The 26,855-nt window shown below is 37.9% G+C and overlaps 1 protein-coding gene across 1 annotated transcript in view; it reads right to left on the bottom strand.

The window, feature by feature from the left end:
• Nucleotides 1–14,511: 14,511 nt before the first annotated feature.
• Nucleotides 14,512–26,855, bottom strand: part of LOC132306356 (cytochrome P450 CYP72A219-like) — a 33,916-nt gene continuing 21,572 nt past the window's right edge. The window contains exons 3-5 of the mRNA XM_059803718.1: nt 16,741–16,988; nt 15,619–16,006; nt 14,512–15,005 (exon numbers count right to left, since the gene is read on the bottom strand). Of these exons, the coding sequence (XP_059659701.1) occupies nt 14,580–15,005; nt 15,619–16,006; nt 16,741–16,988 (1,062 nt within the window). The 3' untranslated portion in view covers nt 14,512–14,579. The remainder of the gene's footprint in view (nt 15,006–15,618; nt 16,007–16,740; nt 16,989–26,855) is intronic.

Raw genomic sequence — 26,855 nt, 5'->3', positions numbered from 1 at the left:
ATATAATTATAAAGGCTGAAATTTCATTATATCAAGAGATGATATAATTCCTTGTGAGTTTTTCTTGAAAGCATGCTATATTGTTGTGGTCGAATGTGAATTATGGAAATGTATATATATATATTGTCATTGTTTTGTATGGTATGAAGCATTTCATTAGGAAAGAAAGGGATAAGTTGTTTTGAAAAGCACATGGAAAATTATTTTGGGGAAATGTTTTGAAAATGGTTTGCAAAAACCTGGGCGCCTAAGAGTTACTAGTGGTCCGTGGTGTTAATGTGATCTAGAGGGAACTAGGGAGATACCGTAGCGTGGTTGAGCTACCTAGGCCCGAAATGACGCCTTAGAGTTGCCATGTGGTCTGGGATAGCTAGCTAATCCTTCTCTCGTGGTGCAATAGAGCTGCTATGAGTCGAGTTGCATTAATGGTTTGGAATGGTAAAACAAAAATGTTTTGGAAATGGGGAGCGACGTCATTGGTATGTCATTGCATTACATTGGTATGCATTTTTATACGTATAGTTGGATGGCTTGTATTGTAGTTATTGTTGTTGATGTAGTTATTGTCGTGGTTATTGTTTTTCCCTGAATGGCATGATCTCGTATATTTTTACTCAATGCTTTGTGTGGATTCATAAGGTTATTAAGAGCCGTGTCTTAGGCACCTCCTACTGAGTGATTGTGCTCACCCCTTATATTACTATTTTCAAGTCACGGAAAGGAAGTGGCGCCTGACGCAGCCTTATCTGCCTGCATTTGTGAGTCTTCTGTTATGTTAGTAGTATGGTGCAATATAAACCCTAGGATGACTTGTATATATTATGTATTGACATTGGATAAGACTTTAATGCCCTTAGACAACCTCAGGTTCGGGTAAGGACCCAGTTAGCGATTTGGACCCCCGGGTTCGGGTCGTTACATCGTTAGACCTGCCCGGCCCGGTTCTCATATTGGGTCAAGCCCATTTCAGAAACACGTGTAGCAACATTGTTGGTAAGATTCTTTATCTTCCACGCGGGGGTATTTTTGTCCTTTCACCTTGTCCCCTAATTTCCTTATATTAATTAGGGCAAAATTATACACGTGGGTAGTTAATGCTCTGGCGGTTTGCTGCAATGATGGCGATCTAGGTGAAGTGATTGCTCCAGTGCCCAGGTTATAGGTTTCGTGTTGTCCTGTTCTTTTGTTCGGCATGTCTCCTCGTTTTTCACGCTCGGGACTATATATAAGTGCATCTCTCTTAGAGATATTTTCTCTGTTTGGTCACCTCCATCCATACTATTCTCTTCTTCATTTTTTTTAATACAAGATCCTGGCCGGCGGCGTTCTGAATCCTTTTTTGACTCCATTGTTCGCGATCAACCTCACTTTAACTCTGTCGTTCACCTTTTCCTTTCAAAGTCAGTTCTTTTCCCTTTTGTTTCAATTCCCATTTTGTTTGTCTTTTTAGTGTAGTTTTCTTTGTGCAATGGTGTTAGACTTAGATGCTTTGCGCATTCGTTGTCAAATTCCCGATGATGTATATATTCGTCATTACCGTAATCACACGGCTGCTCATATTGGCAAGGGTCTTGCCGACGGTGAAATCCTTCTCACTACCGCGCAACTTAGTATCGTTAGGTTTCCTTTCCATCCTCTATTTCATATTTTTCTTAACAAGTTAATCTTGCAACCTTGCAAGTTAACCCCAACTTCTATAAGATTATCTCTGTTCTTGTGCTACTCAACTAGACTAGGGATTTGAACTATGACATTATTGACCTCCTATTATGTTTTAAGGTAGTAAGGATTCACCTTAATGGTGATTGGTTCCATTTTCACTCGATTCCCTATCCCCGGATCTATATTGGTAATCTAAGCTCAGATAAAGGTTAGAAGAAAAATGCCATCACTGTTCAGGGCAATTGGATTTCCCAGGCTTTCTCTCAGTTCCCTATACCTAGGCAGTTTGGGGAGTGTACCCTGCCTCAATACCATCCTTATAAAAAACATAAATATGAGTTCAACTGTCCGATATGCTTTGCTCTTTTCTGCAAGTTCCTTTACCATTTTCTGGAGATTCTGGTTGACTCGCTTGATTTTGAAAACTGTAAGAACAGGTACCGATATTTGAAGCAACATGTTTGGTACTGTCGTCTATCCACCCATTCATTCCTCATTGATGAGAGTTTGGGAAATATTGCCTTTGACGCCTTATATATGGATGACACGCAGATCCCTACCTTTAGTAAAAGTAGGAGAGCTGCTTAGGCAGCTTGGAACCAAGCCTAGCAAGATCCACCTCAAGTTCTACCACAACAACCTCCCTTGGCTCAAAACAGGGCCAGGAAAAAGAGGCTGGTTGAGGAAGATTCTAAGGATGACATGTGATACCCCTCGGATCTGAGACACGGGTTGATCAGGCCCAGGCCCAAACCCGAGGGAAATATCATACAATTAATATTTAACGAACACAGAATACAAAGTGAAATACGAAATAATTTAACAAGCTAAAAGAAACTATAAGGAAATTCTTGTATCATAATTAATCAAATCCGATAATCCAAATCTCCATAAGTTTACAACTCGGGAATCCATCCATTGGACCCCTTATTATAATTCTCAAACCAAAAGTGAAATAATAAAAATAGAATCCAAAACTATCATAGAGAAGATTCCTACATAATCGGAGGAATGAACATTTGTATCTGTTCTGCACGTCCAAGCTCTAACCCTGGATCTGATGAATACCTGAAAAATAAAGGAGTGGGTTAGGCCCACATGCAAGTCTTGATCTACTACAATCCAACAGTAATCCGATACGCAGATACATCATAGGAAGACTCAACAATAGCTAGAGTAGTCCATATATGTATATAGTACACACTATAGGACGCTTGCTAGTCCAGTAGGTCTGTCTCAGCCTGAATAGAAAGCAACATGCAAATACGCACCCTAAGGTGGGCATGAGGACCTAGACCCACCGGGGAACAACACCTATGTCCAGTTATCCGTCCTAGGCAATATACGCGCCCTAACCATGGTCATGAGACTCAAGCTTATACCACGACAGCATATAATATATATATAAAGTCTGTACTCCTCCTAATACAAAATACCATCCATCTGTGTAGTGGTCTGATATATGTATAACTAATCCATCCTGCAACCATAATAGGTCATTCAATTCACAATTGATATGACACAAGTAGGTGATGGACTTAACCTTTATGATTAATCCATACCTTAATCCAAACTTAGGTAAGGCTTAGTGTCTGATCTAATCCGTACCTAGTATGACACCGTCCCATACCGGTGCATACTATCCTCCAATTTACGTAGTTAATAACACAGTATAATTATTTATTAACCACATCCCAGAATAAGCATCAATATAGTTTAGCATGTATACAACCAATTTATGCATCCAATATAACATTTAGACATCTCATTACAGTTCTTTGTATAAATGAAAAGACTGTACATTTAGCTCATCCAGTTAACATAGTTGACGAAAACAATATTTGATACTAATCAACCATACTCCAAAATTTGTATAAATACAATTTAACATGTGTATAACTAAATTATGCATCCAATAAAAATTTTTGAATCTAAATTCCAGTCCTTTAAATTGATAAATTAAAATTATACAATTTACTTCTCCATATAGTACCATAACTGATGCATTGTATGGCAGATTTTAAACATCAGTTAATTCCAACTAAGCATACACATATTTAACTACTATATGCTTATATCACAGCTAAAAACATGTCTCGCAATTTAAGATTTTGCAGAGAAATAAAATTCCAAAAATAGTAGACAATAGAAATTAATTTTCAAATCATCCACTCACGGGCTCACTGTTTAATCTTAGATTAATTTCGTTCCCAATTCCTACTTATAATCATGCTTCCCAACATTTTTATAAGTCTTAAACATTAAATTACAATATCCAGTAGCCTTTAAATAATTTTAGAACAACCAATTTCAGCCAAAAAGCCCCTAAAACTCAGTTCTGTGCGTTTTAAGATGGAGCAGGCTCTTTAAAAACTTTGAGCCTGCTCAAAACCATTTGGAGCCTGTTCTAAAACATTTAGAGCCTGCTCTAAATCACTTAGAGCCGGCTCCAACTCTTTGGGAGCCGGCTCTAAGGGTTTTGGGAGCTTGCTTTCCCTCCCTTAGCAGCTGTTGTCCGTTCCAGCTTCGTCTTCTTTGATTCCAGTGATTACCAGAGCCTATGTGACATGTTTTAATTTTTATTCTAGGTTCAATCTCAGTCCTAGCTACATATTAAACCACTGATATTCAATGATAGCATGCATGGAACATAGGTTTAGAAGCAACGATCACAGAACCTTAGTTTGAAACTTTAAGCAACCCACCACAGATTAATTTGGTGAAATTAAATACTGTGTTAATTACTTATTCAAGGGTTCGTTTAATGTCTCAGACTAATCCTCAAGCATAAACATATATTCACAACAAGAATTTAACACAAGATTTAAAACAATCCGCAACAAGATTTTAGTTAGAACTTTTAAGCAACACTAAAACAGATTAATTCAATGGAACTAAAAACTGATTTAAACATGCATATTAGATGAATCATAACATTCATTTCATCTATTTTAATCTTTGATTAATTCCTGGAGTCTTAACTAGGCGAGCACAGAATATGAATTAACGGGAGAGAGAAGAACAGAGACTTGCCTGTAGTTTCAGATTTTGAAACTGTAATCCACCGTCTCTAAAGTTTCCGACAACGTCCTAGACTATCGTTCCACTCCTCCGGTGCTCTTGGTTCAACCCAGAAGTACTCCACTCCTTCCACCTTAAGCCTCTCTGTAAATTACTTAAACTCCCTCTCTGTTTCTTTGCCCTCACAACTCTCTGTATCCCTCTGTCACGTGAAAAGAGTTTATATGTTTTGTTTTCTAAAACCCTAAACCCACATAAAGAATATATTTATAGGCTCAATACTCCAACCCTAATCCTTGGATAATTAGAGCCCTAATGAAACCCTTAGTCGACACAAGAAAACTTAAGTTTTAACCTATGTCGGCTAAACATACATAAATCCTTTAACTCAATTAAACTACAATTTAATTTAAAACAAATAAAAATACAAGTAATTAAGCTACAACACTTTAACTTAATTAAACTACAATTTAATTTAAAACAAATAAAAATACAAGTAATTAAACTAAAACACTTTAACTTAATTAAACTACCATTTTAATTTAAAACAAGTAAAATACAAGTAATTAACTAAAACACAATTAAATAGTAATTCAATTTAAAACAAATATTACAATTAAATCAATTAATTCAAGTAATTCAAATAATCAAGCAAATAATTGTATTAAAATGCACATAAATAATTAAAACAAATTCCAGAACTGTCCTTTAAAATTAGGGGTATTATATTCTTCCCCCCTAATAAAAGAAATTCCGTCCTCGGAATTCGCTCTTACCTTCATCCCATAAGTCAGGAAACTGCGAGCGAATGACATCCTCCAGTTCCCAAGTGGACTCAGCCTAATTGTGATGACTCCATTGAACACGTACCAAAGGAATAACCTTGTTACGAAGAATTTAATCCCATCGGTCTACAATACGACACGGCGGCTCCAAATAAGTTGTATCCGGCTGCAACTCAATCTCCCCAACGTCGATATGCTGATACCGATCCTCATCTCGCAAAAATTTTCGCAACATGGAAACATGGAACATATTATGTACGCGATCCAAGTTATCTGGAAGTGCCAACTGATAAGCAACAGCTCCAACACGATCCGTAATCATGAATGGACCGACAAACCGCAGTAACAACTTCCCTTTCTTCCCAAAGCGCATGACACCTTTCATAGGTGACACTTTGAGTAGAACCTGATCTCTAACCTTAAACTCCAAAGCACGAGTGCGGCGATCAGCATAGCTCTTCTGCCTGCTCTCGGCAGTGCGCATGCGATCCCTAATAAGAGCTATCTTCTCAGAAGTATCCTTGATGAACTCAGAACCCAAGAATCGACTCTCGCCAACCTCCATCCAATAAACAGGCGATCGATACGGTTGGCCATATAACGCCTCAAATGGTGCCATACCAATAGTCTTCTAAAAACTATTGTTATATGCAAACTCCACAAGTGGCAAGTACTCCTCCCAGTGTCCTTTGAAATGAAGAACACGCGATCGAAGCATATCCTCCATGATCTGATTCACCCTCTCAGTCTGTCCATCAGTTTGAAGATGGTAAGCAGTACTACGGTGCAACTCTGTACCCAAGGCCTGCTGAAAACTCTTCCAGAATCCAAACACAAAGCTTAAATCTTGGTCCGATATAATAGACAATGGAATACCATGTAGCTTTACAATCTCTATAATGTAAAGCCTTGCCAACTGCTTTGAAGTGAAGTCAGTGCAAATAGGTAGGAAATGAGCTGATTTGGTCAACTTATCTATGAGACCCAAATGGAATTGTGACCCTTGAAAGAAGTGGGCAATCCCTCCACAAAGTCTATAAAAATACTCTCCCATTTCCATTCCGGTATCGGTAGTGGTTGTAGAGCTCCTGGCGGCCTCTGATGATCAATCTTAACCATCTGACAAGTACTACACTGAGAAAAAAATAGAGCAATGTCCCTCTTCATACCTGCCCACCAAAACTGCGGTTTCATATCCTGATACATCTTGTCTCCGCCTAAATGAATAGAGAACTCAGAGTAGTGAGTCTCAGTCATCACATCCTTCCTCAAGTCATCAGCAGAAGGTACCACTAAATGTCCCTTGTACCTCAAACCTCCGTCAGTCCCAACATGATAAAATGGAACCTCCCCATAAGCTATCTCTGCAACTTTTTCGATACACTGCTGATCGGTGAGTTGTGCTTGTAAAACCTTGCGAATGATGGAAGGTGTAACCACCATGCAAGCCATAAAAGCGTGCGACAACTCATCTACATTCTTCAAAGCATTCCACTCAGTGGTGAATAAGGCAGAAAGACTACCAACAGGTCAGCGATTGAGTGCATCTGCCACAACATTCGCTTTCCCTGGATGATACTGTATAGAAAAATGATAGTCTTTTATAAACTCCAACCACATGCGCTGTCTCATATTCAGCTCCCGCTGAGTGAACAAGTACTGCAGACTCTTGTGATCACTAAATAACCTGAAGGACTTACCCACCAGATAATGCCTCCAAATACGTAAAGCAAATACCATAGCTGCCAACTCCAAATCATGCGTTGGATAATTAAGCTCATGAGCCTTAAGCTTCCGAGATCCATAAGACATCGGCCACTCCTCCTGCATCAAAACACATCCAAGACCCTGTAACGAAACATCCGTGTAGACAAGATACTTTATCCCACTCTGTGGAGTAGCCAGAACCTGTGCAGAAGTCAACTTCCTTTTCAGCTCATCAAAAGCTCGCTGACAGTGCTCATCCCACACGAACTATACACCCTTCTTGGTCAGATGAGTGAGTGGTCCTGCTATATTGGAGAACCCCTGGATGAACCGACGATAATATCCTGCCAAACCGAGAAAACTCCGAATCTCGGTAGGTGAAGTAGGTTGTCCCCACTCTATCACAGCTGAAACCTTGGCTAGATCAACCGCTATCCCCCTTTCTGACACCACGTGACCCAGAAACTTCACTTCCCGCTGCCAAAATTCACACTTCTCGAACTTGGCATATAACTAGTGCTCACGAAGCATCTGCAAGACTATGCGAAGATGTCTAGCATGGTCGCCCTCAGACCTAGAATAGATCAAGATAGCATTAATAAAGACAATGACAAACTGATCTAAATAAGCCCGAATGACTCTGTTCATTAAATCTATGAACACTGTAGGTGCATTAGTCGTCCCAAATGGCATGACACGAAACTCATAAGAACCATATCTCATGAGAAACGCTGTCTTAGGAACATCCTGCTCCCTAACCCTCAGTTGATGATACCCAGAACACAGATCAATCTTGGAGAAGTATGTGGCTCCCCGTACCTGATCAAACAAATCATCGATCCTAGGTAAAGGGTACTTGTTACGAATAGTAACCTTGTTCAACTCCCAGTAATCTATACACAGGCGAAGCGAACCATCCTTCTTCTTCACAAATAAAACCGGTGCTCCCCAAGGTGATGTACTCCTACAAATAAAACCCTGGCTGAGTAACTACTGAATCTGATCCCTCAGCTCTCTCATCTCCACTGGTGCCATCCTATAAGGTGCCCTAGCAATAGATGCAGTGCCTGGAGCTAAGTCTATCACAAAATCGATCTCGCGACTAGGTGGCAACCATGGAATCTCCTGAAATACATCTGGGAAATCCTATACAATCGGTATGCTATCCAATGATACAGTAGTCCCCCCCTTCGTTCCCTTCTCCACATGAAACAAATAGGTGCTACTGACTCTGCTAGAACGCGGCATGGCGATGACATACATGTCCTGATCAGGTAGGGTAAACACAATAGACCTATCAAAACAATTAACTTGGGTATGGTAATGAGACAACCAATCCATCCCAAGTATCACATCATAAGTGTGTATGTCCAGGACCAATAGATTGGCTAGAAACTTGAGTCTGCCAATATCTAGTGCTACAGGCCCATCACTCTCATGAAGAATGGCTGTATCGCCCAACGGTGTAGAAATACCCTGAGGTCTACTGCATACCCTAGTCGTCATCCTAGACAAAGCAATAAAAGTCCTAGCTACAAATGAGTGTGTAGCACCCGTATCAAATAAAACACGTCCATGAAAACCATGTATGAGAAACTTACCCTCAACAGCCTGAGGTGCTTGCATATCCTGTGGCATAGGGTTGTACACCCTACCATAATGTAGTTGCTGCGGTGCTTGTCCCTGAGGTTGCAGCGGCGCTGGTAAAGCCGAATAAGTCTGTCCCTGAATTCGTGGAACCTGTGGAGCTGGCAAAGGCACTGGCGCCCTCTGCCTCTGCTGCACATGCTGTCCTTGTCCCTGTTTCTGTCTAACTGTAGGACACTGCCTGGAAGTGTGACCATACTCTCTACAAGTGTAATAACTACCCTGGAAAGTACCAAATGGCCTCCTCTGTCGATTAGCCTGTGGCTGACCCTGTCCTGCTTGTGGTCCCCCATTCTGCTGTCGTTGAACAGGTACCACATCCCTGGGAGCATCTGATCCACCTTTGTGCTTCTTCCAAAGCTGTTGTCCCTGGAACTTGCCCTTATCATTCTGTCGGTGACCGTTCCCATTCCTTTTCTCAGCTGACTGACTAGTAGAGTCTCTGTCACCCTGCTTCTCACCCTTGTCCTGTCTGATATCCACGGTCAATTGGTACTGCTGTAGAGCGGCATCTATCACCTGAGCATAGGTAGTATAGGCTGGACTACCTGTAATAGCTCTCTTGATAGACCACATCAGTCCCTTGACGAAACTGTTGCGCTTCTTCTCCTCTGTATCCACTTCCTCCGATGTAAACGGAGACAAGCGTGTGAACTGCTGCTCATACTCTGCCACTATCATGTTTCCCTGTTGCAGATTGAGAAACTCAGTCTTCATGGCTGCCCTGACCGCATAAAGAAAATACTTTTCTTCAAAGTGTGCACTGAACTCATCATAAGTCAAAGCCATCCTCTCCTCTATGGTGGTAACTGACTCCCACCACTGTAGTGCATCCCCAACTAGCTTGACGGTAGCAAGCATCTGCTTCTGAACCTTCGTGCACTAAACCAAGTGAAGATGTCGCCTGATGTCCTGTTTCCACTTATGAGCTGCTCTCGCATCGGTGGAGCCTGTGAACTTAGGTGGGCTCCTCTTTGTGAAAGAACTCCTAGCCTTCTCCCAAGTATCAGTCTGAACAACCGGTGCTGGTAACGGTGCCTGCTGTACCTGAGGCTGATTTCGAAGTGCAGCCGCTACCCTTGCTTCTATAGCCCGAGCAATAAGGTCATTGAGGTAAGGAGGAAACTCTGGATCTCCTCCCTGATCTTGAGTCTGCTGAACTTCCTCCTGCTCCTCATAGAACTGACCTTCATCCTCCTGACGCTGCCTACGGGCCGCTTCCCTTCGTTGCCGATTGTTCCGTCTGGTTCTTGCGTTAGCCATTCTGTCAATACAGAAAGGCAGACATCAGCGCGACTAAACCGAACTGTAAAGAATACAATGAATCTTAATACTTAATCTCTAATCAAGAGAAAACGCTACGCGAAAGTCTTATACGATAGAATCCTAGAGACACTTGAACCTGGAGTGCTCTGATACTAACTGTGATATCCCTCGGATTCGAGACACGGGTTGATCAGGCTCAGGGCCAAACCCGAGGGAAATATCATACAATTAATATTTAATGAACACAGAATACAAAGTGAAATACGAAATAATTTAACAAGCTGAAAGAAACTAAAAGGAAATTCTTGTATCATAATTAATTAAATCCGATAATCCAAAACTCCATAAGTTTACAACTCGGGAATCCATCCATTGGACCCCTTATTATAATTCTTAAACCAAAACTGAAATAATAGAAATAGAATCCAAAACTATCATAGAGAAGATTCTTACATAATCAGAGGAATGAATATTTGTATCTGCTCTGCACATCCAAGCTCTAATCCTGGAACTGACGAACACCTGAAAAATAAAGGAATGGGTCAAGCCCACATGCAAGTCCTGATCTACTACAATCCAACAGTAATCCGATACGTAGATACATCCTAGGAAGACTCAACAATAGCTAGAGTAGTCCATATAAGTATATAGTACACACTATAGGACGCTCGCTAGTCCAGTAGGTCTGTCTCAGCCTGAATAGAAAGCAACATGCAAATACGCACCCTAAGGTGGGCATGAGTACCTAGACCTACCAGGGAACAACACCTATGTCCAGTTATCCATCTTAGGTAATATACGCACCCTAACCATGGTCATGAGACTCAAGCTCATACCACGGCACCGTATAATATATATATAAAGTCCGTACTCCTCCTAATACAAAATACCATCCATTTGTGTAGTGGTCTGATATATGTATAACAAATCCATCCTGAAACCATAGTAGGTCATTCAATTCTCAATTGATATGACACAAGAGGTGATGGACTTAACCTTTATGATTAATCCATACCTTAATCCAAACTTAGGTAGTGCTTAGTGTTTGAACTAATCCGTACCTAGTCTAATACCGTTCCATACCGGTGCATACCATCCTCTAATTTACGTAGTTAATAACACAGTATAATTATTTATTAACCACATCCCAGAATAAACATCAATATAGTTTAGCATGTATACAACCAATTTATGCATCCAATATGACATTTAGACATCTCATTATAGTTCTTTATATAAATGAAAAGACTGTACATTTAGCTCATCCGTTAACATAGTTGACGAAAATAATATTTGATACTAATCAACCATACTCCAAAATTTGCATAAATATAGTTTAACATGTGTATAACTAAATTATGCATCCAATAAAAAATTTTGAATCTAAATTCCAGTCCTTTAAATTGATAAATTAAAAGTATACAATTTACTTCTCCATATAGTACCATAACTGATGCATTGTATGGCAGATTTTAAACATCAGTTAATTCCAACTAAGCATACACATATTTAACTTCTATATGCTTATATCACAGCTAAAAGCATGTCTCGCAATTTAAGATTTTGCAGAGAAATAAAATTCCAAAAATAATAGGCAATAGAAATTAATTTTCAAATCATTCACCCACGGGTTCACTGTTTAATCTTAGATTAATTCTGTTCCCAATTCCTACTTGTAATCATACTTCCCAACATTTTTATAAGTCTTAAACATTAAATTACAACATCCAGTAGCCTTTAAATAATTTTAGAAAAACCAATTTCAGCCAAAAAGTCCCTAAAACTCAGTTCTGTGCGTTTTAAGATGGAACAGGCTCTTTAAAAACTTTGAGCCTGCTCAAAACCATTTGGAGCTTGCTCTAAAACATTTAGAGCCTGCTCTAAATCACTTAGAGCTAGCTCCAACTCTTTGGGAGCCGGCTCTAAAAGTTTTGGGAGCCTGCTCTCCTTCCCTTAGCAGCTGCTGTCTATTCCAGCTTCGTCTTCTCTGATTCCAGTGATTACCAGAGCCTCTGTAACATGTTTTAATTTTTATTCTACATTCAATCTCAGTCCTAGGTACATATTAAACCACTGATATTCAATGATAGCATGCATGGAACATAGGTTTAGAAGCAACGATCACAGAACCTTAGATTGAAACTTTAAGCAACCCACCACAGATTAATTTGGTGAAATTAAATACTGTGTTAATTACTTATTCAAGGGTTCGTTTAATGTCTCAGACTAATCTTCAAGCATAAACATATATTCACAACAAGAATTTAACACAAGATTTAAAACAATCCGCAACAAGATTTCAGTTTGAACTTTTAAGCAACACTAAAACAGATTAATTCAATGGAACTAAAAACTGATTTAAACATGCATATTAGATGAATCATAACATTCGTTTCATCTATTTTAATCTTTGATTAATTCCTGGAGTCTTAACTAGGCAAGCACAGAATACGAATTAACGGGAGAGAGAAGAACAGAGACTTGCCTGTAGTTTCAGATTTTAAAACTGTAATCCACCATCTCTAAAGTTTCCGACAACGTCCTAGACTATCATTTCACTCCTCTGGTGCTCTTGGTTTAACCCAGAAGTACTCCACTCCTTCCACCTTAAGCCTCTCTGTAAATTACTCAAACTCCCTCTCTGTTTCTTTGCCCTCACAACTCTCTGTATCCCTATATAACGTGAAAAGAGTTTATATGTTTTGTTTTCTAAAACCCTAAACCCACATAAAGAATATATTTATAGGCTCAATACTCCAACCCTAATCCTTGTATAATTAGAGCCTTAATGAAACCCTTAGTCGACCCAAGAAAACCTAAGTTTTAACCTATGTCGGCTAAACATACATAAATCCTTTAACTTAATTAAACTACAATTTAATTTAAAACAAATAAAAATACAAGTAATTAAACTAAAACACATTAACTTAATTAAACTACCATTTTAATTTAAAACAAGTAGAATACAAGTAATTAACTAAAACACAATTAAATAATAATTCAATTTAAAACAAATATTACAATTAAATCAAGTAATTCAAATAATCAAGCAAATAATTGTACTAAAAATGCACATAAATAATTAAAAAAAATTCAAAACTATCCTTTAAAATTAGGGGTATTACATGACACCCCTTTTGCGTGACGACACAGGTTGTCCCTCAGGCGAGCTTGGTGGGCACATCTGGGTTGCCTTAATCGGGTGATCCAGTCAGGGTTGCTGGAGTCCCTGATGCCTCTGGCTCTTCCTCCTGTCCAGTTTTGGCTCCTTGGAGGCCGCAACTGACCATAATAGACGGGATCTTCGTGTCACCGGTCAACACCATGTATTGCCTTGGCTTATTTAAACCATATGTGGACTCCTATGGATGTCTAAGTTCAGAAGGATATGGGTAAGACCGTAAGAGAAAGATATTCACCCGCTTCCCATTAAGTACCATGGAGGTATCTTGCTCCTTTTTATTCTATTTAGTTATGATTTTTCTATGATCACGTTTCCCATGCTTGAGTTTCTAGATGCCCCTTGTGGGATTGCAGATGCTATTTGGGGTTGCTACAATGCAGAAGGCTACAGAGGCGAGCCATAGGAGGGTGCTATGCCTCATAAGCAAGAACCAGAAGCTGGAAACCGATCTAAAGGATGCTCTCACCGGGAATTAGAGTGCCGAGGCTAGGTGTTCTGCTGCCGAACATGAGTGCTCTCACTTAGCCAGCCTTCTAGATATCGAATGTGCTGCTTGAACAACTCTGGAAAAAAGGAATTATGAGCTTACTAATGAGCGGGCGTACCTGTTTGACCTGATTGGCAGGTCGTAGGATGGTACGAAGGCCAAGTACCATGAACGGGTGCCATTAGATTCGCTAACAACTACAGGGATGGCTTATTAGACAGTTATTCCCCTGAAGACCCCAACAAATCTTATGGTGGGCAAGATGAATGTGATGCCGGCCTTTAGATTGAACCTCCTGGCTCATACAGGGATCCTCCCGTGGGTGAAGCAGAGGTAGTCTTTGCCGAGTGTAAGAAAGTTGTCGCATCTGTCCGTTCGGCTCCTGCTCCCATGCCTACTGATGCCAACCCTACAGCACCGAATATGATTCATTCCCTCACTATTGAGACGAGCACCACGCAAGTTGCTGGGGATGGTGATCGGGTTGTTAATGGGTTGACCACCGGCGGTTTCTTCTTTCTTCTTTCTTCTTCTTCCTCCTCCTCCTTCCTCCTTTTTCACTTGTATGATCAATAATTAAATCCCTAGCTAGGTTGCTCTGTGAGGTGGAAGAACCTTACTATTCTCTACAACCTTGGCTAGAATGTAACAAAATCAAATTCGAATGTATAAAAGCATCGCTAGCTTTTCACAGTGAAATGTTAGGTTCAACAAGGTTCGTATAAAAATTTAATATCCATTTCACATGACACGAAAATCCCCAACTAGAAATATACTTGCTAATTATGAGCTAGCAATAGTGATTGCTAAGCTTTCGATACTAGACTTTGTGTAAAATGAAGTGAGCACCGTATTGAGGTTGAAGTGTTATGACAGTGTAAGGAGCATGCGCATAAGATGGTGAAAGCTCGAAGGAGAAACGTTGTAGAATCATAGCCAATGCCATTTTTGCTTCCAACATCGCGAAGTTTTGTCCAATGCATATCCGGGGTCCCCAGCCAAATGGAAAAAATGAGACTTGGCCCTTTGTAACCTTTGACACTCCTTCAGCAAATCTCTCTGGTTTGAACTCCTTTGCATCGTCACCCCATATTTCATGGTCGTGATGAATTAGAATTATTGGTAATGAAAGGTGCACTCCAGCTGGAAATGATATTTCTCCCAACTTTGTCTCCTCATCAATAGTTCGAGTTAGTGCAACTGCAGGTGGATATAACCTTAGAACCTCATACAAAATCGTTGTTACCTGAAAAAAAATAAATAAATAAATAATGTCAAGAGTTGTAGATAAAATGATAGAGTTCATGCTAATTTGCATGTTCAGCAGAATAAGCCTTTTCCCTTTTCCTTTTACTAAAGATGACATGTTAAACTTTTCCTAGTATAGATAATGTATATATCGTTGAATGCAGAACTAAATTTGACATTTAGTCCTAATATTGAGATGAGTTATATATTCCTCTCTATATGAAAAATAAGGAGATATATATATACCTATAAAAGCCTACAATTTTGTGAAGGCTTTCAATAAATTAACCTTCCCCTTCCACAAATCCTAATAATGTGCAAGATGAGCTTCAAAAGTAGAATAGTAGTTTCAAAAGTTCAAAAATATAGAAGTGTTTGTTAACCACCATCTATTCTAATTAAAACCTTAAACTGACACACCTACTTTTGGTCCATCACGGTTTCAATTTGAACGCAGGATCTTATCTGCTTTGATACCATGTTAACAATCCTCTACTCTAAATGTTTAAGCTTTTACAGGAAATGGTATTTTAAAAGTGTATAAAGATTTTATATGCCAATTCATGAAAAAAAAAAAATAAATAAAAAAAATAAATAAAAAAAAACCTTACAATTTTCAGGTGATTTAACCCATCAAAATCTGGCTTCTTATTCCCAAAGACTTTCAAAATCTCTTCTCTAGCGCGCTTTTGCCAGTTTAAATGCCTACTCAATAAAACCATTGTCCAAACAAGCAAAACTGAGGTGGTCTCTTGCCCAGCAAAGTAGAATAGCTTGCACTCTTCAATGACCTCTTTAGTACTCATTCCAACATTCTTGTCTCCATGTAGTTCAATTTCTCTGAAATTTGATTCCAATAATATACTCAGCAAGTCAACATTACTACTGGCTTCTCCAGCCTTTATTGCCTTCACTCTTCTTTCAATAATAACCCTTAATGAAGCTTGCACTTCTTTCTCAATTTCCTTCATCCTCTTGTTCCTCTTAGTAGGCAAAAACCTACATGGAATTATCAAGACAGAAAAATAAAGAAATATAGCAAGAATTAGTATCTACTTAAGTATTTGATTTTATTAATTTGGTTCTCTCAAATTCTGCCAACTTTTCTTCATTTCTTTATGTAAAATGTATTTAGAATCCTAAACGAATTTTGTAGCAGCATTACTTAAATGTATCATCTTTTCAATGCATGGTATAAAAATTTGCTGTGTAATTTGGTTCTCTTCTATGATAATAATTTTCAAGCAAGGTGAAATGTGCGAGAAGATAGTATAGGTTCAGACCAATCACTAATTGACATCCAAGTAAAAAACATAAATAAAGCTGACATAATGTAAACATATTTACTTACACTAGTGATTGTCTCGGGCCAATTAATTAGCCATTTATCAGAACGGAAAATAGAAAATAGTTCTCTCGAAACCAAGTATACATTTTTATTTTATTTTATTGAAAAAAAAAAAAGCATTTTTCAGAAAGTACTCAATCATATGAACTAACCATATATATATATATATAACCTTGGACAAAAATTCACTTACACACTCAGTACTTTGTCATGTCAGGGGACTTAAAACTTTCGAACTTCTTGATCTTTGGTAAGCCATATATACTTAATATGATAAAGTAATTTCTTGCTAAACTACTTTCAGGACTAAATTTCCACTTTTCCGAACAACACAAAAATTGGTAAAAACTAATTGTAAAAGAAACTTGAAAAACTATTGTTTTACCTCCATCCTGGGATGTAAATTGACTGTAAAACCTGAATTGTAAGCTCAGCTTGTTCCGTTTGAAGTTCAAATATCCTTCTTCCTTCTTCATAGCTACTACCAAATGCAGTACGTGAAATCACATCGCTAGACAACATTTGAAGATAAGGCCACGCATCCAACTCACATGACCCCTCCTCCTCTGAAACCATCTTTTCCCATTTGCTCATCATCTCACTACAACTTACATCAAACGCCGGTAGCATATGCTATATGAAACAGTGAAAAGAAAAACCCTATGACAGTTAGTATTTTATGTTTAGAAATTAATAGTTCAGATTCTTTTATTAAGCATGTCCGTTTGGAGTTTAAGGTCAAAAAATACTATTCTTACAAAAATTTTAAAAAATAAAATAAAAATTCCCAACATTAACACTTTTCATGTGGTGAGATTGGTTGCATAGAGATTCTGCATGTAGAAAAATTAGTACTGACACAAAGAAAATCAAAGGGAAAGTCATTTTGATTCAATCCATTCTTAACCATTTTTTTCCCATTTGCTCATCATCTCACTACAACTTACATCAAAGGCCAGTAGCATATGCTATACTCCCTCTGTCCCGCAATAGAAGTCTATATTTAGAAAAACCCTATGACAGTACGTTAGTATTTTATGTTTAGAAATTAAATAATTCAGATTATTTTATCAAGCGTGTCTGTTTGGAGTTTAAGGTCAACAAATACTATTTTTCGAAGAACAAAAAAAAAAAAATCCAAACCTAACACTTTCCAAGTTTCCATAAACTAATTCTTGTCATGGCTCTACTTTTGTTTATGCCACATTTTTTGTTTGTTTGTTTGAATTATCATGTACTACAAGTGTAAATATATATATATATATGTGTGTGCGCGCGCATTGGTTTTTCTTTGTTTATTATTTCAATTTTAATTTAATAATGCATAGATCGATGAAGTTTGAAGAGCACATGTGATTTGGAACTACACCATGTATATAAATACTTATAGAAAGGAGGGGTTGTTGGGGAATAGCCCAGTTGGCCAATGGATGAAACTAGGGTTGAAAAACTGTTTTGTGATAATATTATATTGGTGTTGACAGCTGTAACGATGCGTTATGTATGCCCATGTTGCATAGAGATTCTGCGGGCACAATTATTTTTTTTTTTTTGCTCACATATCAAATGAATTCAAGACATATTAGAAAAAATTCTGACACTCAGTCTGAATGGTTTGTGGTTTCGGAACAGTTATAGTGACTGAACGTAATAAGATAGTCATTACAAACCGAGAAGTAATAAGTACTTGGTCACGAACATGGAAACCCCTATTTTCTAATAAAAATGTAGGCATACTTCCACACCGAAGTTGGCTATCCCATATTTAAATTGGTTTATTCTACAGCAGCAAACTCCAGGTACAATCGGAATTCCACCGAAACAAATTTTGACACAGGAACTTTTCTTTAAGAAGTGTTATATTATTGAAAAGAAGAGTGTTCGTATGTATATGGTTACCATTATATACGCTCACAATGTGTCTGTGATGTAACACCAGGAGGAATGTTAGCTCGATTTTGTCCCCATCCTCCTTTTCTTCCGGAAGGAGAAGGTATCATAAAAATGAAAGACTATGTATGTCTAATTTGAATCGATCTCAGTTGAAACCCAATGGAAATAATTTTGTGAACTATGTTAGCCTAAGCTCCAATTAAACTTAAAAAATTAAGTATGTGACTCTTCTTGCATCTATTAAATCAGGCATGAAAAGAAATAGGTTAGAGATTACCTTGAGCTTCTCTGGATGGAAAGCAGGATTGATAATTTTTCTGTGTTTGGCCCATTTCTCACACTCGTAGCTCGCCAGTCCAGTTGCTAGCAACTTGGACAGTGGATTTCCACGGGGCTTCTGAAAGTGATAATTCTTAGAAAATATTTCCCTCACGATTTCAGCATCCCTGATGATCACCATCGGTTTCGGTCCAAGCCATATAAACAAATTCTTACCTACAATGCATGTGAATTGTAGAAATTAAAAAAAAAAAAAAAAAAAAAAAAAAAAAAAAAAAAAAAAAATCAAATTCCTTGGTCATAGTAAAGATAGCAAACAACATAGCATATAAAATTAATTAATTCCTTGGGTCCGTCACTGCTTCTAACTGTGTGCGTAAACGTTTTTAAAAAACCGTAAACATGGACAGTGTGGCTATTATATTACACAAAATAGGATAGGATTTCTTCTCCTCGTTTAGTTGTTGAAACGAGGAAGAAGAAAAGAATAGGGGAAAGGATAAGAAAAGACAAAGAAATTCATCCATTAAAAAAAATTCATATATTTGAAAAGCTCTCTGTATGTTTTCCATTCCCTCATATATGGTTTCAAACTTCCAAACAGAAACCAAAGAAAAACACAACTCTCTCTATATATGATTGTAGAAATTAATCACGTAAATAATTTGAGAAATATAATACCGTAGTTGTGGATGGATTTATGGATGTAGGGCATGACACGGTGGACGATATCGTCGGAGAGATTGATGGGTTTGGACTTAGCTTCTTTGATCATCTCTGACATCTCTTTCAGGTCTCCAAACAATAGTCTGTAGGAGTTGCCACTCAGGCCTTGCTGCCTCAGGCACTTCTCTAGCTTCCTTGGCCTCAACCACACCCAATTCAATACCCTCCATGCCAATATTACTATTGCTGCTGCAACAACAACAACAACGAAAGAAACAGTTATCCCAAATTTCATTTTGCATTAGCAACTTCTCACATGCACCTCCACCACATATAATATACACACAGGGATACAGCCCTAGTCAAAACTTTGGTCTGTTTTGGAACTCCAACTCGTGTACAAATAGTGATTGCTGTTAGGAAATAGACAATATATATATATATATTAATAATTAAAAAAAAATACATTTACTTTCATATGTAATTTTTTAATTTTTATATTCAATCTTTTTAAAATTTTAATATTAGTCTCTGTTGTTAGCTGGAGAATAGCTTTCAAAAGTTAAAAGATGTTTATTGGAAATCAAATAAAATATCAATAATAACGAGTGTGAAAGCGTAGGGCCAGTGGAATGATACTACGAATATGAGTGTAATACACAATATCACCGTCCAAAAGCTTTTCGTCTCTGTAAAAACAATTGAATATTTTGTGTGTTAGCGTTTTCTTTTTGACTTTGTGTTTGTTTAATGTAGTAGCTGAATAATACTTCTTATTTATATTGTTTTTGTCACACCCGAGGTTTCCCACCATTTACTTAAATTTTATAAAAATCGTCGTTCAGCATTAAAAACCTTTTTTTGACTTTTTGTGTAAGTCTAATGTAGAAATTGAACAATATTTTTTATTCATATTGTTTTTGTCGCACCCGGAGTTTCCACCGGCCATATAGTTAAATGTTATAAAAATCGATTTTCACCATCTAAAACCTTTGTTCACCGTTGAAAACCTTGTTCTCTGTTACATCCATGAGAAATTTTCGTCTTTATTACATAGTCCAGCTTGAGGAAATATTCAGTAAATTAACAATAACCAAACTATAAGAAACATAGTTCCAGAAAGTAGAATAGATTAAGAAAATAAATAAATAAATAAATAAAATATTTTTTCTTTATAGTGTATACTTAGATATTGAAACCCAGTTGCCCTATTAATCAAACCTTAATATATAAGGAAACAAAATTTAAAAAAATAATAATAAAAAAATAAAAATGCATTTAATCACATACCCACATAGATTGTAACGATCCGAACCCGGAAGTCTGAACTGTTAACTGGGTCCTTACCCAAACCCGAGGTTATATAAGTCATACCCGTCATTTTTACTGTTAAAACATCACTTTAAGGTCATAGTTATTCTCCACAACGGCTCAATCCAAATTCCCAAAGCATAGGATAGATAGACCGGAAGAAAGAACAAAAATAGGCCATCCAGCTTCACTTCGGTTGACCGAAATGAAGCTTCGGTCGGCCGAAACAAAATTTCCTTGAACTGGTCTGCCAAAATGGCCCACCGGTCGACCGGTTGTGCTCCCTAATAGTAGCTGAGGCAACTATAAGAACCGGTCGGTCGAAGCACCCATTTCGGTCGACCAAAATGGCTCTTCGAGCTGTGGTTCAGCTGCTGAGATGCTGTGACTGAGAGAATGAGATGAGGCTTTGGGAGAAACCTCAAAATAGATTTAAACTTGCCCCAACACACTTTAAAAATGCTATTTCATACCATGGTGAAAAACATCGGCAATTTATCACATTGTTACAACATTTTCCCATTTATTTCGTATACGAAAAACATAGTCTTTACATTTGATCAAATTTACATCAAAATAGAGCTAAGGCTCTTAGTTGAATTACAAGGCCATGCTAGTAAGTTTAAATACATTTTCAAAGTGTTGCTATTCAAAGGAATGGCCTAAAACAAAAATGGCAAAAATGGACTTCTAGCAACCATTAAGCTTGTGGTGGATTGTCATCCGCCACTTCCTTCCCATGACCTGAAAAATGTTAAATATGAAGGGGTGAGCAAATTGTTTAGTAGGTGGTGCCTAAGACACACCTCTTGTGACTCCATGAATCCAAACAATGAATAGAAATAAAGGCAACGGGATCATACTATGCCGGGGAAAAAAAATACAATCTAAGCCCAAGTCATGATGAAACAAATTCATGCCATGAAATGCAATACCATATATGTCGCTCCCCATTTTCAAAATCCAATCCATCACTTTTCAAACTGTTAATATAACCCATCCCTTAGTGACTCCGCAGCGACACGAGAGAAGGATTGGCTACTGTCCTTAACCCTTGGTACCTCCGCAGCATCATTTGTCCCAGATAGCTCAACCACGCTAGGTGATTTCTCTAGTTCCCCCTAGGTTACATTAACTCCACGGACCTTTGGTACCTTCGCAGCGTCCGGGTGTTCTCAAAACCACTTTACAAAAACTTTTTCCCAAAATCCCTTTTTCATTTATTTCAAATCATTTCCCTTCATTCATACCCCATGATATACATGTATGTCTCATGCTTTCAATGCTATGGCAATAAGGGATTTTCATACTACACAAATAAGCATGCTTTACAAGAAATTTTAAGAAAATTACACATGCTTTCATATAGCATTTCTAGCAAGTTAACAACACGATAGGAATAAAAGATTAACACTTAAGCATGCTTTTCATACAAATCAACCAATACACCTAATTACATGCTTCATATATACAATTAAGTCATTTTAGAGGCAATCAACTCAAATTAAGCATGTTTGACAACAATTATAGTAGAAAAATTCACAAATATACGTGCAATAATACATGGATTAGAGACTCCAACCTCTGAAAATTGTAAAAACCCTAAAGTGGGTCCAAATTTTCGAACTCCCTAGGGCTGGCCAAATGAGGAATTGCTTACACCCACGCGTAGATCTCACTGTGCTCTTCGATTTGCCGCAAACGGCACTCGAAATTTCCAAGGGATGAGAGATTAATTGAAGATTGAAGCTTTAATGTGAAAAAGAAAAAGAAAAAGAAAAGGAAAAGAAAAGAGGGTGAGAGAGAAATAACCGGGGAGTGAGAAATGAGAGGCCTAAATGTGGCCTTTTTGCCACTAATTCCCAAGTGGAAAGTGGGTCCCACACCCAAGAATTCAAATTTTGACTTTTCTTGATAAATTTCTCCACCACACACATTTAATTGCATATAAACTATACAAATACTACACAAAACATATCAAATAAAATAAATAAAATGCAAATGGAACCAACCGACACCCCCATACTTGACAATACCAGTGGCGGGTCCCATACAAGACCGTTTGGCCTGAAAAATAGAAAAAAATGTTGAAACGGCAACCATTGCATTTCAAAGAGCCCTAAACTCAATGAAATGCCCCAAACAACTCTAACACATCCGACACACTCTACGGTGCCCGGTACGCAAGATGTGAAAAGACGAAAATACCTTTGCAATGACAAAAATTTCGTACAAATAGAAAATGGTGAAAAATGGAAACATCACAATCTCCCCTACTTAAAAGGATTTCGTCCCCGAAATCAAGCCATACCTGAGGGAGAAAACAACGCTGGATACTTAGATCGAACCTCCTGTTCAAGTTCCTAAGTAGCCTCCTCAACTCCGTTGTGTCTCCAAAGAACCTTAACTAACGGTATCGTCTTGTCACTTAACACTTTCTGCTGTGTATCAAGGATCTGAATTGATCCCTCTTTATAGATACATCTTCATTAATATCCACATCAACCCAACTCAAAATGTGAGATGGATCCGGTTCATACTTCCGTAGCATCGATACATGAAAGACATTGTGAACTTTGTCCACCTATGGTGGCAAAACAAGTCTATAGGCAACTTCTTCTACCCGGTCCAAGATCTCAAAAGGTTTAATGAATCGTAACAATAACTTACCATTCTTCCTGAACCTCATCAAACCCTTCCGTGGAGAAACTCGTAGAAAAATGTGGTCTCTCACCTCAAAAGATAACGGTCGTCTCCGCTTATTCGCATAACTCTTCTGTCGGCTCTGAGCTGTAAGCAATCTCTGTCTGATCAGCTTAATCTTCTTGGTAGTCTTGAGTACAATGTCAGGTCCTAAGGCAGCTATCTCGCCCACCTCAGTCCAATAAACTGGAAACCTACAAGGTCTACCATACAATGCCTCAAATGGAGCCATCTTAATGCTAGCCTGATAATTGTTATTGTAGGCAAACTTAATAAGCGGTAGATGGTCTTCCCAACTACCTCCCAAATTAAGTACACATGCCTGAAGCATATCCTCCAAACTGGCCGTCCGTCTGCGGATGGAATGCTGTACTAAGGTGCAATGTTGAGCCAAACGCTTCTTGAAGTCCTTCCTAGAACTTTGAAGTGAATTTGGCATCCCTATTTGAAACAATGGCTACTGGAACTCCATGCAACCTTACAATCTCTTTCACATAAAGAACATCAAGTGCCTCTGCGTCATCTGTTGCCTTAATAGGCAAAAGTGAGTCGTCTTGGTCAATCTATTAATGATGACCTATACGACCTCATTCCTACGCTGTGACCTTGGAAGACCTGTCACAAAATCCATAACAATCTATTCCCATTTCCACTGCGCTACGGGCAATGGCTGCAACAAATCGGCTGGTCTCTAATGCTTGGCCTTCACTTATTGATAGGTAAGGCACATAGCCACAAACTATGCAACATCCTTCTTCATTTCATTCCACCAATACTGTCTTCTCAAATTGTGATACATCTTGGTACCATCTGGATGAACTGCAAAGCGGGAAGTGTGAAACTCCCGTAGGACGTCCTTATGACAAACTATGGGAACGACCAACAAACCCCTGAACCGTAGACCTCCATCTGCATATAAGGTCCAATCTTTCATTGTCTATGATACCCCTCGATTCTAGAGCCACGGGTGATCAAGTCCAAGCATAGATCCGAGGGATGCCAAACAATTAATATGTAAATAAGCACATAATACAAATTTAAGATAAGAACAAAATAATAATACGCTGAAAGAATTCTAAATTAAAAGTCCTCAAAATTATATTATTGAAATCCAACTTATTCAAAATCTTCAATATCTGTACGACTCGGGAATCCATCTAGTGGGCCCCTAATAAAAACCCAAACTGTAAAGAAATAAGTGAAACAAGTCCAAAGCTAAATATGGAAAATGATCCTACGTAATCGGAGGAATGAGTGTCTGTATCTACTCTACACGTCCAAGCTCTAACCCTAGAACTGACGAACACCTGAAAAATAAGAGAATGGGTTAGGCACACATGCAAGTCCTATCCTACTACGATCCATACAGAAACCCGATACACAGTTACATCCTAGATAGCTCAACAATAACTAGAATAATCCATTTATGTATAAGTACACACTATAGGGCGCTCACTAGTCCAATAGGTCTGTCTCAGCCTGAGTAGAGATACCATACAAATAGCACATAATGTGGTCATGTGTACCTAGACCTACCAGGGAACAACACTTATGTCCAGTTATCCATCATAGGCAATATACGCACCCTAACCATGGTCCTGAGACTCAAGCTCATACCATGGCACCATAACATAAATATATAAAGTTCGTTTAAGGTGTGTCATTCAAAAGGTTTATTAACCTGACACATAGATATAAGTAGGACTTAACTTTTGTAGTTAATCCATCTTATTTCAGAATAGGTAGGACTTAGTGTTTGAAATAATCCATCCCCAATATAGGTAGGTCTCAGTGTTTTGATTTAAGCCGTCCCTAATATGCCACCGTCCTATACCAGTACATAAACATCCATATAAGTTAGACTTAACTTTTTATAGTTAATCCAACTTATTCCAAAATAGGTAGGACTTAGTATTTTAACTAATCAATCCCTAGTATGCCACCGTCTTATAACGGTGCATACAATTCTCCAAATAACATAATTGTTAAGACAATAATTGTTATTTATCAACTAGTAGCCAGGATATGCATAAATATAGTTTAATACATATATCAAAACAGTAGGCATTCATTACAGAACCTAAAAATCACATTCCAACTATTTAAATTGCTAAAATGAGTCATAGCATTTAAATACTCCATATAATCCATAGATTGATACAATTAATAGAACATATATATCAATTTATTCCAAACCAAGCATAGATGATTTCAAGAATTTACTATACTTATAACTCTGTATAAATATTCTTAAACAGTATAAAATTATATATAACAGAAGTTCCAAATCCTAGCAAGTAATTTAATTAACCACAACAGTGTGCAGTCTACAGGTTTTTCCCTAAATCCATCTTGCTCCATTCCCTGATCCAATTATGAATTAATATTTCCCTATACTATTACAGGTCTATAACAGTCCCATACACCATTTAAAATAGTTTAAACGAAACAAGGAAACCCTGTACAGTCCAAACAGCCCTTAAATACCAAAACTGTGCAATTTAGGACGAGAGCAGGCTCTCACAAATTGAGAGCCTGCTCTTTTGAAATGAGAGCCGGCTCCCCACCCTTAGGAGCTGGCTCTTTGTGGGAGCTGGCTCTTGCTTTGTGGGAGCTGGCTCCCTCCTTTTGGGAGCCTGTTCTCTTACCCTTAAGAGCCGTCCTTCATCTCCGCTTCGTCTTCCTCGCCTCCGGCGATTCCTAAGGACTCTGTAATTCTTTGATTACATGTTCCAGTGTTTAATCAATGTCCCAGAATATTTATAAGACATCGACATGCATCAACATTATCATTAAACCAAGCCTAAACTTAAAGACAGTAAGTTACAATTAAAAGCTTTCAGATTTCTCAGACCAGTTCAATTCAACGAAGCTAAAAATAGTTTAAACATGCATCACAGATATGTTTTAGCATTAATTAAATCTCTGGAGTCTACCTAGGCATGCATAGAACATAGGTTTAGGGGAAAGAGTTAGAACAAGACATGCCTTGAGTTTCAGTTTTGAAACTCTAAACCACCATCTCTGAGTTTTCCGACCACCTTCTAAACTGCTGTTCCACTCCTCCGTTGCTCTTGGTTCAACCCAGAAGCACTCCGTCCCATCCTCCTTGAACCCCTCTATTTATCTCTCAACTTCACTCTCTGTTTCTCTCAAGTCATTGTCTCTGTTTCTCTCTGCCTTTCACTACATGAATAGGGTTTGTTTGTAACCATATACCGACGTATAATGTTGTATATATAGGCTTCACTACAAACCTAATTCTAATTCTAAACCAACTATAAGTCAGCTAACACACGATGCTAAAACACCAAAACCCTAATAGTAATCCATTTACCGCATTTATATAATTAAAACAATTACGTTAATGAAAGAAAACTAATAATACAATTAATTCAATTACAAAAAAATAAAACACAATTAATTCAATTACAGAAAAATAAAATACAATTAATTCAATTAAAGAACAATTAAAAAATCCAATTAAATAAACAAGCAAAATAAATAAATAAACAAATAATCAAATCAAAAAAATAAATAAAACAATGAATTAAATACAAGAACTATCCTTTTAAAATTAGGGGTATTACACTGTCTCACCATTGGAGATCAACACGAATGGCATCTAAATCCAGATCCTGTCTCTGT

This window comes from Cornus florida, unplaced genomic scaffold (assembly GCF_030987335.1).
Source record: "Cornus florida cultivar Cherokee Brave unplaced genomic scaffold, ASM3098733v1 CherokeeBrave_3.0.0_Hap2_Chr05, whole genome shotgun sequence".
Classification (NCBI taxonomy): domain Eukaryota; kingdom Viridiplantae; phylum Streptophyta; class Magnoliopsida; order Cornales; family Cornaceae; genus Cornus; species Cornus florida.
Note: the sequence above shows the minus strand (reverse complement) of the source record. Positions and strands in the feature narration are given on the sequence as shown.